At 37.8% G+C, this 18,982-nt stretch overlaps 1 protein-coding gene across 1 annotated transcript; it reads left to right on the top strand.

The window, feature by feature from the left end:
- The first annotated feature begins 13,107 nt into the window (after positions 1–13,107).
- Positions 13,108–14,697, top strand: LOC144551838 (uncharacterized). The gene is made up of 3 exons (XM_078299938.1): positions 13,108–13,314; positions 13,484–13,540; positions 13,990–14,697. The coding sequence occupies exons 1-3, from the start codon at positions 13,108–13,110 to the stop codon at positions 14,695–14,697; spliced, it is 972 nt and encodes a 323-aa protein (XP_078156064.1).
- Positions 14,698–18,982: the final 4,285 nt, after the last annotated feature.

Genomic DNA, 18,982 nt, shown 5'->3' with positions numbered 1-18,982 from the left:
AATTTATTTTATTTTATTTGAAGCACATGAGATCCGTTGTGTATTGAGTTAAATTTCTTGATTGCAATTGTCATACAAATGAGATCCGTTGTGTACTGAGTTAAATTTTTTGATTTTTACCCACTTGACATACACATGAAATCCCTTCATATAGAAACACTACTAAAGTGCTCCAAATACCTACAGTTGGAGCGTTGTATTAAGGTTGTAAATCCCTTATTATATTGTCATCTGGAGACACTACTAGTGTGCTCCAAACACCATCAATTGGAGTGTTGTATTAGGGTTGTAAATGCCCTATTATCTTCCCATATAGAGACACTACAAGAGTGATCCAAAGAATTTCAACTGGAGTGTGGTATTAGGGTTGCAATTACCCTCTTCTCTTGCCATATAGGGACATTACTATAGTGCTCCAAACATCTTCATTTCGAGTGTGGCTTGCCATATAGAGACACTAGAAGACTGCACCAAACACCTTCAATTGGTGTGTTGAATTAGGGTTGTAAATGCCCCATTATCTTGCAATTTGGGAACACTACTAGAGTGCCCCAAACATCTTCAATTGGAGCGTTGGGTTAGGGTTCGAAAGGCCCTATTATCTTGTCATCTGGAGATACTACTAAACTGCTCCAAACACCTTCAATTGTATTAGGGTTGTAAATGCCTTAATATCTTGCCATATAGAGACACTACTAGAGTGCTCCAAACACCTTCAATTGGAGTATTGTATTAGAGTTGCAACTACCCTGTTCTCTTGCCATGTGGACACACTACTAGATCGCTCCAAACATCTTGAATTGGAGTGTTGTATTAGGGTTGTAAATACCCTATTATCTTGTCATATAGAGACACTACTAGAGTGCTCCAAACACCTTCAATTGGAGTATTGTATTAGGGTTATAAATGCCCAATTATCTGTCATATAGAGACACTACTAGAGTGCTGCAAACAGCCTCAATTAGAATGTTGTATTAGAGTTGTAAATGCCCTATTATCTTGCCATCTGGAGACAATACTAGAGTGCTCCAAACACCTTCAATTGGAGTGTTGTATTAGGGTTGTAAATACCCTATTATCTTCCCATATAGAGACACTACAAGAGTGCTCGAAAGAATTTCAACTGGAGTGTGGTATTAGGGTTGCAACTACCCTCTTCTCTTTCCATATAGGGACATTACTATAGTGCTCCAAACACCTTCATTTGGAGTATTGTATTAGGGTTGTAAATGTGCTATTATCTTGCCATATTGAGACAGTACAAGAGTGCTCCAAACACCTTCAATTGGAGTGTTGAATTAGGGTTGTAAATGCCTCATTATCTTGCAATCTGGGGACACTACTAGAGTGCTCCAAACACCTTCAATTGGAGTGTTGTATTAGGGTTGTAAATGCCAAATTATCTTGTCATATAGAGACACTACAAGAGTCCTCCAAACACCTTCAATTAGAGCGTTGAATTAGGATTGTAAATGCCCTATTATCTTACCATATACACTACTAGAGTGCTCCAAACACCATCAATTGGAGTATTATATTAGTGTTGCAACTACCCTCTTCTCTAGCCATCTGGAGACACTACTTGATTGCTCCAAACATCTTCAATTGGAGCGTTGTATTAGGGTTGTAAATGCCCTATTATCTTGCCATATAAAGACACTACTAGAGTGCTCCAAACACCTTTGATTGTAGTGGTATTATGGTTGTAAATGCCCTATTATCTTACAATATAACACTACTAGAGTGTTGCAAACACCATTAATTGAAGTGTTATATTAGGGTTGTAAAAACCCTAGTATCTTGCCATCTGGAGACACTACTAGAGTGCAGAAACACCTTCAATTAGAGTGTTCTATTATGGTTGTAAAGGCCCTATTATATTGCCATATAGTGACACTACTAGAGTGCTGCAAAAACCATCAATTGAAGTGTTATATTAGGGTTGTAAATGCCATGTTATCTTGTCATCTAGAGACACTATTAGAGTACTCCAAACACCTTCAATTAGAGTGTTATATTATAGTTGTAAATGCCCTATTATCTTGCCATATAGAGACACTACTAGAGTGCTGCAGACACCATCAATTAGAGTTTGTCTTAGGGTTGTAAATGCCCTATTATCATGTCATCTAGAGACACTACTAGAGTGCTCCAAACACCTTCAATTGGAGTGTATTATTAGGGTTACAACAACCCTCTAATGTTTCCATCTGGAGACACTACTTGAGAGCTGCAAACACTTTCAATTAGAGTGTTGTATTAGAGTTGCAACTACCCCCTTCTCTTGCCATATAGAGACATTACTTGAGTGATCCAAATACCTTTAATTGGAGTGTGGTATTAGGGTGTTAAATGCCCTATTAGTGTGTCTATATGGCAAGATAATTGGACATTTACAACCCTAATACAACACTCTAATTAAAGGTGTCTGGAGCACTCTAGGAGTGTGTCTATTTTAGAAGATAAAAGGGCATTTACAACCCTAATACAACACTCCAATTTGTTTTGAGCACTCGAGTAGTGTTGATAGATTGCAAGATAATTGGGCATTTTCAATCCTAATACAACACTCCAATTGAATATGTTTGGAACACTCTTGTGGTGTCTCCAGATGGCAAGGTAATAGGGCATTTACAACACTCCAACAGAAGGTCTTTGTAGCACTCTAGTAGTGTCTCCAGATGACAAGATACTAGGACATTTACAACCATAATACAACACTCCAATTGATGGTGTTTGGAGCACTCTTGTAGTATCTCTATATGGCAAGAGAAGAGGGTAGTTGCAACCCAAATACCACACTCCAATTGAAAGTCTTTGGACCACTATATAGTGTATCCGGATGGCAAGATAATAGGGCATTTACAACCCTGATACAAACCCCAATTGAAGGTGTTTGGAGCAATCTATTAGTGTCTCCCGATTGCAAGATAAGAGGGCATTTACAACCCAAATTCAACACTTCAATTGAAGGTTTTTGGAGCACTCTGGAAGTGTCAATATATGACAAGATAATATGACATTTACAATCCTAATACAACCATCCAATTGAAGGTGTTTGGATAACTCTAGTAGTATCTCTATATAGCAAGATAATAGAGCATTTACAACCCTAATACAACACTCCAATTGAAGGCATTTGGAGCACTCTAGTAGTTTCTCCAGATTGCAAGATAATAAGTCATTTACAACCCTAATGCAACACACCAATTGAAGGTGTTTGGAGCACACTTGTCGTGTCTCCAGATGGCAAGATACTTGGGTATTTACAACCCTAATACAACACTTCAATTGATGATGTTAGCGGCACTCTAGTAGTGTCTCTAGATGGTAAGATAATCGAGCATTTACAACCCTATTCAACACTCCAATTGAACTTTTCGGAGAACTCTAGTAGTGTCTCTATATGGCAAGATAATAGGGCATTTACAACCCTATACAACACTACAATTGACGTTGTTCGAGCACTCTAGTAGTGTCTCTATATGGCAAGATAATAGGTTATTTACAACCTTAATACAACACTCCAATTGAAGTTGTTCGGAGCACTCTAGTAGTGTCTCTATATGGCAAGATAATAGGACATTTACAACCCCACCACAACACTCAAAAGGTGTTTGGAGAACTCTAGTAGTGTCTCCTAATGGCGGGATACTAGGGAATATACAACCCTAATACAACACTCCAATTGATGGTATTTCTAGCACTCTAGTACTGTATCTATATGGCAAGATAATACGACATTTACAATACTATACAACACTCCAATGGACGTTGTTTGGAGCACTCCAGTAGTGTCTATATGGCAAGATAATATGGCATTTACATCCCTAATACAACACTCCAATTGAAGGTGTTTGTTGCACACTAGTAGTGTCTCCAGATGGCAAGATAATTGGGCATTTACAACTCTAATATAACACTCCAGTTGAAGGTGTTTGTAGCACTCTAGTAGTGTCTCCAGAAGGCAATATAATTGGGCATTTACAACCCTAACACAACACTCCAACTGAAGTTGTTTGGAGCACTCTTGTAGTGTCTCCAAATGGCAAGATAATAGGGCATTTACAACCCTAATACAACACTCTAAGTGAAGGTGTTTCTAGCACTCTTGTAGTGTCTCTATATGACAAGATAATAGGGCATTTCCGACCATAATACCACACTCTAGCTGAAGGTGTTTGGAACACTATAGTAGTGTCTCCAGATGGCAAGATACTAGGGCATTTACAATCATAATACAACACTCCAATTGATGTTGTTTGCAGCACTCTAGTAGTGTCTCTATACGGCTAGATAATAGGGCATTCACAACCCTAATTCAACAATCCAATAGAAGGTTTTTGGAGCACTCTAGTAGTGTCACTATATGGCAAGATAATAAGGCATTTAGAACCCCAATACAACAATCAAATTGAAGGGGTTTGGAGCACTTTACTAATGTCTCTATATGGCAAGATAATAGGACATTTACAACCCTAATGCAACACTCCAATTGAAGGCGTTTCGAGAACTCTAGTAGTGTCTCCATATTGCAAGATAATGGTGAATTTACAACTCTAATTTAACACTCCAATTGAAGGTGATTGGAGCACTCTTGTAGTGTCTCTATATGACAAGATAATACGGCTTTTACAATCCAAATAGAACACTCCAAGTGAAGGTGTCTGGAGCACTCTAGTAATATCAATATATGGCAAGAGAAGATGGTAGTTGGAAACCTAATACAACACTCCAATTGAATGTCTTTGTAGCAGTACTGTAGTGTCTCCAGATGCTAAAATAAGAGGATAGTTGTAACCCTGATAAAACAATCCAACTGAAGGTGTTCGGAGTACTCTAGTAATGTTTCCAGATGGCAAGATAATAGGGCATTTACAATCCAAATACATTCTAATTGATGGTATTTGCAGCACTCTAGTAGTGTGTTTATATGGAAAGATAATTGGACATTTCCAACCCTAATACAACACCCTAATTAAATGTGTTTGGAGCACTCTAGGAGTGTGTCTATATTACAAGATAATAGGGCATTTAAAACCCTAATACAACACTCCAATTGAAGGTGTTTCCAGCACTCGAGTAGTGTCAACATATTGCAAGGTAATTGGGCATTTGCAACCCTAATACAACACTCCAACTGAAGATGTTTGGTACACTCTTGTAGTGTCTCCAGATTGCAAGGTAATAGGACATTTACAACACTCCAATAGAAGGTCTTTGGAGTACTCTAGTAATGTCTCCAGATGGGAAGATACTAGGGCATTTACAACCCTAATACAACACTCCAATTGATGGTGTGTGGAGCACTCTTGTAGTGTCACTATATGGCAAGATAATTGGACATTTACAATCCTAATACAACCATCCAATTGAAGGTGTTTGGATAACTCTAATAGTGTCTCTATATAGCAAGATAATAGAGCATTTACAACCCTAATACAACACTCCAATTGAAGACGTTTGGAGCACTCTAGTAGTGCCTCCAGATTGCAAGATAATAAGTCATTTACAACCCTAATTCAACACTCCAATTGAAGGTGTTTGGAGCACACTTGTCGTGTCTCCATATAGCAAGATACGTGGGCATTTACAACTCTAATACAACACTTCAATTGATGATGTTAGTGGCACTCTAGTAGTGTCTCTAGATGGTAAGGTAATCGAGCATTTACAACTCTATTCAACACTCCAATTGAAGTTGTTCGGAGCACTCTAGTAGTGTCTCTATATGGCAAGATAATAGGATATTTACAACCCTATACAACACTACAATTGACGTTGTTTGAAGCACTCTAGTAGTGTCTCTATAAGGTAAGATAATAGGGCATTTCCAACCCTAATACAACACTCCAATTAAAGGTTTTGTTGCACTCTTCTAGTGTCTCTATATGGAAAGATAATAGGGCATTTACAACCCCACTACAACACTCCAATAGAAGGTGTTTGGAACATTCTAGTAGTGTCTCCAGAAGACGGGATACTAGGGCATTTACAACCCTAATACAACACTCCAATTGATGGTGTTTCTAGCACTCTAGTACTGTCTCTATATGGCAATATAATAGGGCATTTACGACCCTATACAACACTCCAGTGGACGTGGTTTGTAGCACTACAGTAGTGTCTCTATATGACAAGATAATAGGGCATTTGCAACCCTAATACAACACTCCAATTGACGATGTTTGTTGCACTCTTGTATTGTCTCTATATGGCAAGATAATCGGGTATTTACAACCCTACGACAACACTCCAATTAAAGGTGTTTGTAGCACTCTAGTAGTGTCTCCAGAAGGCAATATAATAGGGCATTTACAACCCTAATACAACACTACAATTGAAGGTGTTTCCAGCACTCGAGTAGTGTCAATAGATTGCAAGGTAATTGGGCATTTGCAAGCCTAATACAACACTCTAATTGAAAATGTTTGGTGCACTCTTGTAGTGTCTCCAGATTGCAAGGTAATAGGACATTTACAACACTCCAATAGAATGTCTTTGGAGTACTCTAGTAATGTCTCCAGATGGCAAGATACTAGGGCATTTACAACCATAATATAACCCTCCAATTGATGGTGTTTGGAGCACCCATGTAGTGTCTCTATATGGCAAGACAAAAGGGTAGTTGCAACCCAAATACCACACTCCAATTGAAAGTCTTTGGAGCACTATAGTAGTGTCTTCGGATGGCAAGATAATAGGACAATTTACAACCCCAATACAACACCCCAATTGAAGGTGTTTGGAGCACTCTAGTAGTGTCTCCCGATTGCAAGATAATAGGGCATTTACAACCCTAATTCAACACTTCAATTGAATGTTTTTGGAGCACTCTAGAAGTTTCACTATATGGCAAGATAATAGGACATTTACAATCCAAATACAACCATTCAATTGAAGGTGTTTGGATAACTCTAGTAGTGTCTCTATATAGCAAGATAATAGAGCATTTACAACCCTAATACAACACTCTAATTACAGGCGTTTGGAGCACCCTAGTAGTGTCTCCAGATTGCAAGATAATAAGTCATTTACAACCCTAATTCAACACACCAATTGAAGGTGTTTGGAGCACACTTGTCGTGTCTCCAGATGGGAAGATACTTGGGCATTTACAACCCTAATACAACACTTCAATTGATGATGTTAGCGGCACTCTAGTAGTGTCTCTATTTGGCAAAATAATGGGGGCATTTACAACCCTTATACAACACTCCAATTGATGATGTTTGCAGCACTCTAGTAGTATCTCTATATGGCTAGATAATAGGGCATTCACAACCCTAATTCAACAATCCAATTGAAGGTTTTTGGAGCACTCTAGTAGTGTCACTATATGGCAAGATAATAAGGCATTTAGAACCCCAATACAACAATCAAATTGAAGGGGTTTGGAGCACTTTACTAATGTCTCTATATGGCAAGATAATAGGGCATTTACAACCCTAATGCAACACTCCAATTGAAGGCGTTTCGAGAACTCTAGTAGTGTCTCCATATTGCAAGATAATGGTGAATTTACAACTCTAATTTAACACTCCAATTGAAGGTGATTGGAGCACTCTTGTAGTGTCTCTATATGACAAGATAATACGGCTTTTACAATCCAAATAGAACACTCCAAGTGAAGGTGTCTGGAGCACTCTAGTAATATCAATATATGGCAAGAGAAGATGGTAGTTGGAAACCTAATACAACACTCCAATTGAATGTCTTTGTAGCAGTACTGTAGTGTCTCCAGATGCTAAAATAAGAGGATAGTTGTAACCCTGATAAAACAATCCAACTGAAGGTGTTCGGAGCACTCTAGTAATGTTTCCAGATGGCAAGATAATAGGGCATTTACAATCCAAATACATTCTAATTGATGGTATTTGCAGCACTCTAGTAGTGTGTTTATATGGCAAGATAATTGGACATTTCCAACCCTAATACAACACCCTAATTAAATGTGTTTGGAGCACTCTAGGAGTGTGTCTATATTACAAGATAATAGGGCATTTAAAACCCTAATACAACACTCCAATTGAAGGTGTTTCCAGCACTCGAGTAGTGTCAACATATTGCAAGGTAATTGGGCATTTGCAACCCTAATACAACACTCCAACTGAAGATGTTTGGTACACTCTTGTAGTGTCTCCAGATTGCAAGGTAATAGGACATTTACAACACTCCAATAGAAGGTCTTTGGAGTACTCTAGTAATGTCTCCAGATGGGAAGATACTAGGGCATTTACAACCCTAATACAACACTCCAATTGATGGTGTGTGGAGCACTCTTGTAGTGTCACTATATGGCAAGATAATTGGACATTTACAATCCTAATACAACCATCCAATTGAAGGTGTTTGGATAACTCTAATAGTGTCTCTATATAGCAAGATAATAGAGCATTTACAACCCTAATACAACACTCCAATTGAAGACGTTTGGAGCACTCTAGTAGTGCCTCCAGATTGCAAGATAATAAGTCATTTACAACCCTAATTCAACACTCCAATTGAAGGTGTTTGGAGCACACTTGTCGTGTCTCCATATAGCAAGATACGTGGGCATTTACAACTCTAATACAACACTTCAATTGATGATGTTAGCGGCACTCTAGTAGTGTCTCTAGATGGTAAGGTAATCGAGCATTTACAACTCTATTCAACACTCCAATTGAAGTTGTTCGGAGCACTCTAGTAGTGTCTCTATATGGCAAGATAATAGGATATTTACAACCCTATACAACACTACAATTGACGTTGTTTGAAGCACTCTAGTAGTGTCTCTATAAGGTAAGATAATAGGGCATTTCCAACCCTAATACAACACTCCAATTAAAGGTTTTGTTGCACTCTTCTAGTGTCTCTATATGGAAAGATAATAGGGCATTTACAACCCCACTACAACACTCCAATAGAAGGTGTTTGGAACATTCTAGTAGTGTCTCCAGAAGACGGGATACTAGGGCATTTACAACCCTAATACAACACTCCAATTGATGGTGTTTCTAGCACTCTAGTACTGTCTCTATATGGCAATATAATAGGGCATTTACGACCCTATACAACACTCCAGTGGACGTGGTTTGTAGCACTACAGTAGTGTCTCTATATGACAAGATAATAGGGCATTTGCAACCCTAATACAACACTCCAATTGACGATGTTTGTTGCACTCTTGTATTGTCTCTATATGGCAAGATAATCGGGTATTTACAACCCTACGACAACACTCCAATTAAAGGTGTTTGTAGCACTCTAGTAGTGTCTCCAGAAGGCAATATAATAGGGCATTTACAACCCTAATACAACACTACAATTGAAGGTGTTTCCAGCACTCGAGTAGTGTCAATAGATTGCAAGGTAATTGGGCATTTGCAAGCCTAATACAACACTCTAATTGAAAATGTTTGGTGCACTCTTGTAGTGTCTCCAGATTGCAAGGTAATAGGACATTTACAACACTCCAATAGAATGTCTTTGGAGTACTCTAGTAATGTCTCCAGATGGCAAGATACTAGGGCATTTACAACCATAATATAACCCTCCAATTGATGGTGTTTGGAGCACCCATGTAGTGTCTCTATATGGCAAGACAAAAGGGTAGTTGCAACCCAAATACCACACTCCAATTGAAAGTCTTTGGAGCACTATAGTAGTGTCTCCGGATGGCAAGATAATAGGACAATTTACAACCCCAATACAACACCCCAATTGAAGGTGTTTGGAGCACTCTAGTAGTGTCTCCCGATTGCAAGATAATAGGGCATTTACAACCCTAATTCAACACTCCAATTGAATGTTTTTGGAGCACTCTAGAAGTTTCACTATATGGCAAGATAATAGGACATTTACAATCCAAATACAACCATTCAATTGAAGGTGTTTGGATAACTCTAGTAGTGTCTCTATATAGCAAGATAATAGAGCATTTACAACCCTAATACAACACTCTAATTACAGGCGTTTGGAGCACCCTAGTAGTGTCTCCAGATTGCAAGATAATAAGTCATTTACAACCCTAATTCAACACACCAATTGAAGGTGTTTGGAGCACACTTGTCGTGTCTCCAGATGGGAAGATACTTGGGCATTTACAACCCTAATACAACACTTCAATTGATGATGTTAGCGGCACTCTAGTAGTGTCTCTATTTGGCAAAATAATGGGGGCATTTACAACCCTATACAACACTACAATTGACGTTGTTTGGAGCACCCTAGTAGTGTATCTATATGGTAAGATAATATGGCATTTACAACGCTAATACAACACTCCAATTAAAAGTGTTTGTTGCACTCTTCTATTGTCTCTATATGGGAAGATAATATGGCATTTACAACCCCACTACAACACTTCAATAGAAGGTGTTTGGAGCACTATAGTAGTGTCTCCTGATGGCGGGATACTAGGGCATTTACAACCCTAATACAACACTCCAATTGATAGTGTTTCTAGCACTCTAGTACTGTCTCTATATGGCAATATAATAGGGCATTTACAACCCTATGCAACACTCCAGTGGACGTTGTTTGTAGCACTCCAGTAGTGTCTCTATATGGCAAGATAATAGGGCATTTGCAACCATAATACAACACTCCAATTGACGGTGTTTGTTGCACTCTTGTATTGTCTCTATATGGCAAGATAATCGGGTATTTACAACCCTACTACAACACCCCAATTAAAGGTGTTTGTAGCACTCTAGTAGTGTCTCCAGTTGGCAATATAATAGGGCATTTACAACCCTAACACAACACTCCAACTGAATGTGTTTGGAGCACTCTTGTAGTCTCTCCAAATGGCGAGATAATAGGGCATTTACAACCCTAATACAACACTCTAAATGAAGGTGTTTCTAATACTCTTGTAGTGTCTCTATATGACAAGATAATAGGGCATTTCCGACCATAATACCACACTCTAGCTGAAGGTGTTTGGAACACTATAGTAGTGTCTCCAGATGGCAAGATACTAGGGCATTTACAATCATAATACAACACTCCAATTGATGTTGTTTGCAGCACTCTAGTAGTGTCTCTATACGGCTAGATAATAGGGCATTTACAACCCTAATTCAACAATCCAATAGAAGGTTTATGGAGCACTCTAGTTGTGTCACTATATGGCAAGATAATAGGGCATTTAGAACCCTAATACAATAATCAAATTGAAGGTGTTTGGAGTACTCTACTAATGTCTCTATATGGCAAGATAATAGGGCATTTACAACCCTAATACAACACTCCAATGGAAGGCGTTTCGAGTACTCTAGTAGTCTCTCCAGATTGCAAGATAATTATGCATTTACAACCCAAATTCAACACTCCAATTGAAGGTGTTTGGAGCACTCTTGTAGTGTGAGATATGACAAGATAATAGGGTATTTACCACCCAAATACAACACTCCAAATGAATGTGTTTGGAGCATTCTAGTAATGTCTCTATATGGCAAGAGAAGATGGTAGTTGCAAACCTAATACAACACTACAATTGAATGTCTTTGCAGCAGAACTGTAGTGTCTCTAAATGCTAAAATAAGAGGATAGTTGTAACCCTGATAAAACACTCCAACTGAAGGTGTTCGGAGCACTCTAGTAGTGTCTCCAGATGGCAAGATAATAGGGCATTTACAACCCTAATACAACCATCAAATTGAAGGTGGTTGGATAACTCTTGTAGTGTCTCCAGATGAAAATATACTAGGGTATTTACAACCCTAATACAACACTCCAATTGATGGTGTTTGGAACACTCTAGTAGTGTTTCTATATGGCAAGATAATAGGGCATTTACAACCCTATACAACACTCCAATTGAAGGTGTTTGTAGCACTCTTGTAGTACTTGTTCGGCGATCCTCCTTAGCCCTCCTTAATGCTCCTTAATAACTTAATCTCAACGAACAGATATGCCTTAGCGGAGATTATTTACTTCCTTAACTAAGGAAGCCTTTTTGTCTCCTTAACAAATCTATCTCTTTTGAACCTCCTTAGCACCAAAATTCTGAAATTTTGGACAAAATTGCCCTCAAAAGCAGAGGCCTTAAGGAGGCCTTCTCATTCTTTTTCATTTTTTATTGTCTTTCTTCTCTCCTGGAGGGAACGCTTCCCTAGACGCGGGAAAGAAAAAAGACACTTCTCTCCGGCGAAGATTGACGGCGATCAAGCGATTAACACTCCAATCCGACAACCCTATTACGTTCGCAGCGAGATACTCTCTCCATTGACACCCACACCAAATTTCCCCGTGCCTTCTCAAGTTTTCTAAGCTCTCTTCTCCCCGAGCATTAGTTTTAGGCACAATCAGGTAAGTGCGCACTTCTACCTTCTTACCTTACATCGATTTATCGAGTGAAGGGTTGATTTGGTGATTGAATAAAGTTCAGTAAATAATTGTTGCCTTACTAAGTCTCTGATTTGTGATTTATGCTTTAAAATTCTGATTGGGTTGTTTATTTGATATGGAAAAGTTTGATAATGATTTGGTATGAAATAAATGTTTGATTTCTTTTTTTTTTCTCCACTAGTGCGTTGTTTATTGAAGCTTACTGATCATTTTTTTGGTTTCTAGTATATTAAACTGTGTTAAGCTTACTATTTACTGATACCTGTGCGTTTTCCCTTTGCTCTGCGTTTTTTATGAGGAGAAATAAAAGCAAAGCTTTGATTTGGACAATTTTTTGTTTACTTGCATACTTCAATGAGAGGAGAAATAAATATATGAGTAGATTAATAAATTTAGAACATCAAATTCAATGCATGAAATTAGAACCGGGCAATCAAAGCAATTAAAGGCAAACTTGTGCAATTAGATACGAAATCAGCACTTGGCATTAAGAATCCTACTTTGATTTTAGCATAGTTGTGACTATAGCGGTATTATTGATTATTTTGGTACAGTGGATTAGGACCTTTGGTCATATAAAATATAAAAGTATTTGTGTTAAAAAGAAATTATCTAGACAATTTTGATTTAGTAATTCAAAGAAATTATGGTACAAGATGGATAATTTTTGTGTTATTCTCGGCAAACCAATCTGCTATGAGTCCTTCATGATTTATAGATTGAATACTGTTAGTCTTTCTTTTCATTTATTTTTGTTGTATGTGTAGAATGGATCATGTAGTAACTTGTGCAATTAGAGGCAAGAAGGGTAAGAGTCGAGCTAATGGAAATGATGGAAACACTGTTCGTCGAGAGAGAGATGCAAACTGGTCTGATCGAGAGACCAACATACTCTTGGATTTATTAGAAGAGGTTCAAAGTAGAAGGCAGGATCCAAATGGTGATGGTGGGTACAATGACCTAGAATGGAGTTATGTTCATTGCGAATTCGCTAAGAAAAGCACACAGAAGCGTGCTTTATCGAGTTTAAAGCTGCGCTGGAAAAACTTGAAATGCGATTTCAGTTTTTTCCGATGCAGTTGGAAAAACTTGAAATGCAAACTTGAAATGCGATTTCAGTTTTGGCGAATCGTTGTGGATGTAGCTGGAAGATGCACACATACCGGATGTTCCGGAAGATGCTTGGAGAGATCTCAAGGAGGTATTAGAGGGTGTCACAATTTTATTAAATTTTAAGTATTCAAATTACTAGTTTATTTACTAGAAAACCCTAATCAATTATATTGAAAAAAGGTACTGTGGGCATTTAATAAAGATAGTTACTACCCTTCTCAACATGCATCAAATGAGAAATAAATGAACTTGCTTAAACTCAAAACAAAATGTAATTTAATTGAGTCTTGCATGAACCATACAGAGAGGTTTAATTACTATATGAAAATGAAATGAGTGAGACTATGGTACTATGCATAGCGTGGATTGGTCCATACTACGGATCAATATTTTTGTGTAAATAGGTCACTGATTTGAAACATGCATTGATTTGGTCCCAAATTGTAGGTCTCTTGTATTAGCTGAAAGTTTGGTCTCAAATTAGCTAAAACTTGCAACTTTGGTTCCTAAGTACATGTACTTGTATTTATTTTGCAGAAGGACCCTAATCGATATAAAAAGTATATTAACAAGACTTTTCCATGGTACAATCGAGTCGAGACTCTTAATGGAAAGAGTATAGCCTCAGGCTCATCGAATATAACCACTGCTCCAAATTGTTCAATTCCCCGCACATTCGGTGAAGTTTCTAGCTCAGATGATAACATTGACACGACCCAACAAGAAATGGATAATTTCAGCAATAATGAATTTCACACGATGGCAGATGGTATTGACCTAACTCAGGAGCCGATTTATGAGTCGGTTGATATAACTACAAATGTCCCGATTTCGGAGTCAGTCGATCCCGTGACAAATGTGCCAAATTCTGAGCCAATTCATGAACCATCTTCACTGAATCGTAAGAGAGTTAGGAATTCAGCCTATCAGTCCTCACGCCGTACCAAACCAAAAAGAAGTGTTAACCCTATGGATGAATTTGCTGAAAGATTCCTCTCCCAACAGCAACAACGAACTGAACTGATTGCTCAAATAGGTCAAGCAAATCGTGTACACGATCAAGTTCTTAGCAAGCTTCAATCATTAGCATTACCAACGGCAATTCACGTTGATATGGTGATGAGTTTGGGAAACTCTTGGATAAGAGAGTATTTTATGAAAGAAGATAATAATGAACGCCTAATGGCGTTTATCGATCGCGCAGTTGGGATGTTTCAGTGTGGTCAGCTGCCTCTTAACTCCTAACTAGTCAATATATTTGGGTTTGACATACTTTTGTTAAGTAGGTTGGTAATCGGATTATGTCATGTTTTTGGTATAGTAATTACTTGTAGTTCAAACTGGGATTCTAATATATTAGACCTATTTGTATTTTGTATGAATTTGCAATTGTGAATGTTTACAATATTTTATTTATAAAATTGGCAGCTGTTAACATTTGATACAGTGTGGTTTTTTCTTTTGTGATATTTAATTGTTTTATACTTTTTTTTAATGTTTTCGTTGTTTTGAGTTCTTCTTTTTTCTTTGTGATATTTAATTGTTTTATATTTTTTTTTTAATGTTTTCATTGTTTTGACTTATAATTTTTTCTAATAGATTTGCATATGATCCTACATTTGTTAATTTCAGCCAGCAGCATTTCTAAGTGAGAAGGTAAAAGGTCTTTAGTATATAAAAGAGAAAAGATATACAAGGACATTTAGGCCTTTTCATTCTATCATATATATGTTATTATTTGTTCTTAATCCTACCTCCAAACAAACAACTACTCCTTAGAGAGGATTAAAACTTTAATCCTTCCCTCTTAAGGAGGTCACGCTGAACACGCCCGTAGTGTCTATATATGGCAAGATAATAAGACATTTTCAACCCTAATACAACACTCAAACTGAACGTGTTTGGAGCACTATAGTAGTGTCTCCAGATGGCAAGATACTAGGGCATTTTCCACCTAATACAACACTTCAATTGACGGTGTTTGCAGCATTATAGTGGTGTCTCTATATGGCAAGATAATAAGGCATTTACAACCCTATACAACACTCCAATTGAAGTTGTTTGGAGCACTCTAGTAGTGTCTCTATATGGCAAAATAATAAGGCATTTAGAACTCTAATACAACCCTCCAATTGAAGGTGTTTGCAACAGTCTTGTAGTGTCTCCATATGGCAACCTAAGAAAGTAGTTGTAATCCTAATAAAACACTCCAATTGAAGGTGTTCGGGGTACTCTAGTAGTGTCTCCATATTGCGAGATGATAGGGCATTTACAACCCTAATACAACACTTCAATTGATGGTGTTTGCAGCACTCTAGTAGTGTCTCTATATGGTAATAATAGATCATTTACAACCCTATTCAACACTCCAATTGAAGTTGTTTGGAGCACTCTTGTAGTGTGTCTATATGGCAAGATAATAGGGCATTTACAACCCTAATACAACACTCTAATTAAAGGTGTTTGGAGCACTCTAGTAGTGTCTCTATATAGCAAGATAATAGGGTTTTTACAACCCTAATATAACACTCCAATTAAAGGTGTTTGGAGCACTCGAGTAGTATCGACGGATTGCAATATTGAAGGGCATTTACAACCCTAATACAACACTCCAATTAAAGATATTTGGAGCACTCTAGTAGTGTCTCTAGATGGCAAGATAATAGGGCATTTACAACCCTAATACAACACTCCAATAGAAGGTGTTTGGAGCACTCTAGTAGTGTCTCTATATGGCAAGATACCATGGCATTCACAACCCTAATTCAACACTCTAATTGAAGGTTTTTTTAGCACTCTAGTAGTGTCACAAGATAATAGGGCATTTACAATCCTAATACAATAATCCATTTGAAGGTGTTTGGAGCACTCTAGTAGTGTCTATATATGGCATGATAATAAGGCATTTACAACCCTAATACAACACTTCAATTGAAGGCGTTGTTGGCACGCTAGTAGTGTCTTCAGATTGCAAGATAAAAGGTCATTTACAACCCTAATTCAACACCGCAATTGAAGGTGTTTGGAGCACTCTAATAGTGTTTCCAGATGGCAAGATAATAGGGCATTTACAACCCTAATACAACACTCCAATAGAAGGTGTTTGGAGCACTCTAGTAGTGTCTCTATATGGCAAGATACCATGGCATTCACAACCCTAATTCAACACTCTAATTGAAGGTTTGTTTAGCACTCTAGTAGTGTCTCTATATGGCATGATAATAAGGCATTTACAACCCTAATACAACACTCTAATTGAAGGCGTTGTTGGCACGCTAGTAGTGTCTTCAGATTGCAAGATAAAAGGTCATTTACAACCCTAATTCAACACCGCAATTGAAGGTGTTTGGAGCACTCTAGTAGTGTCTCCAGATGGCTAGATAATAGGGCATTTACAACCCTAATAGTGTTGGTGTCCTAGAGCAAATGGTTTGACTCTATGATTTGAGTTCATATGATGACTGAAGCAATTAAGTTTGTTCCTAGAGTGTAACACCATTTAGTTCACCTGCTGGAACTAGAGCGGTATCCTCTAAACGTCCCTAATCCAAGTAATTTGCCAGGGACACTAGTTGCAAGAGGTTAGCATGGGAATTAGAGCATTGGACCGGTTTCCAATCTAAAGTCCTATGGATGCATATAAGGGTTTATATCGCATCAGGTATGACCAATGCATTCATCACGTGGATCCTGTGTTTTTGTGTCATTGATGGTTCGCATGGTGTCGGATCTTAAGTCTGAGATTTTCAGTGTCTTCATACTCAAGAAATACATGCTTGTAGTTGGCACCTACTACTCTCTGTGAAAAGAGGCTATAACGATGTCTTCTCGGTAGTTATAAACTCGTGTGATGGAGCTCGTGAAGTCAAGAAAGAAATATCCCTCATGCACATCAGGTAGAGTGTGTATGAGTGATGAAATCTATTAGGCCCCTTGATGGAATCGAATTATACAGCATGCATTGTGATATTGGCTGATCACAAGTATATGGTGATTCTGGGATCAAGAAACAGATACGATGAGCGTTCAGAAGTGACACGATCCTATCTTGGCCTTATCATGAAGATATAATGTGGTATTGGATACGACACAGGCAATATTATGCATTGTCTATCTTGGATCAACGATATTCTCCGATTACATGTCGTCTGTACATTTGGATAGTCAAGGCGTGTTGCTAGACGCTAACCTTGATCAATGAGACAGAAAACTCATTGCCAATATGATACAGATCCAAGCGGGTCACACCTATAAGGGCTCTAGTCATTTCATCATACAAGCTGATGATGCCATGATGCACAACTACATGTTACACATCATATCATAGGAATACTTATGCATATTGGCTGATGTAAAAAGTATTGAATACTGTTACACACATTAAGAAGTAATGAGAGGTTTGATTAAATCTATGGTACAACAGTTTGTACACTGGAAGATTTAATCATATGAGGAATTAGTTAAATCATGTTTGTACACCTGCTGGTACAAAGGCTTGATTCAACTGAATGAGGATATATGTTTAACTGGAGTAAACATATAATGGGGATTACTAATTCTACTATTTAGTACAATTAGATTGTACTATGAGATAGAGAATTGAGAGACGAGCGCGTGGATATGTGGTATGCAAAATTTAGACTTACGGTTCAAAAGTTATAGCTATTTTGGTGCTTGATCTTGAAGGGGGCTTGAGGATCAGATCCACTGGGTGTGTTGATTGGGGATTCAGTGTTGGTGATCTCTTCAAACCTACTGTTGGAGAGATCGATCAAGCTATGCGTGATATTGATTAGGACTGGCACGCTAATCTAACAGTTATGCGAGCCGGTTATTCGACTAACCCGCTCGGCTTCCTCATTTGGAAAGATGAGAAGAAGCAGGATCGCGAGTAAGCAGCTTGTGGCACCCAAGCCCGTCATCTCGCGAGTAGGCAAGGTATGAATGTTGTGTATTTTAGGTGTGATTATTTTGGGTCAAATCAGTACACTTTTTGCTTTAAATTTATAGAACCTAAATATGCAAAGAATATTGAATTGCAAGCGCACAATCTATCTTTGTAGTAAATGAGATATTGATCCAAAGACTAAGGCAATTGTATTTTCTATTTAAACTAAATTAAATCTAGATAAATGCAAATAAGTAAATAGGTGGGTCTGTCACTACCTATTTGGGTTCTTTAATTGAAGTCATCTACTATTACTAATTGGTATTGTATTTGATAAATTCTCGATTAACGTATGTAATTGAACATTTGGTTTCCCAAAGCTTTCCATATCGAATCTTTGGTTCTATGAATCTGGGGTAGACTAGACTTGGTCCATCTAACCTATTATCCCTAAGGTGATTTGTGTGCATTGAAAGGGTTTCATCTAACGCTCCATAGAGACAGGATGTACTGTCACTACCTCTGCAAGGTTAAGTTATCAAAAACACAATCATGCATGACTCACAAATATAAAATAGAACCAAACATTAAGCCAAAACAATTATAATAAAGAGAACATCAAAGCAAATAAACTAACACAAG

The sequence above is a fragment of the Carex rostrata genome, chromosome 3 (genome assembly GCF_964058835.1).
Source record: "Carex rostrata chromosome 3, lpCarRost1.2, whole genome shotgun sequence".
Classification (NCBI taxonomy): Eukaryota; Viridiplantae; Streptophyta; class Magnoliopsida; order Poales; family Cyperaceae; genus Carex; species Carex rostrata.
This window is presented reverse-complemented; position numbering and strand designations above follow the sequence as displayed.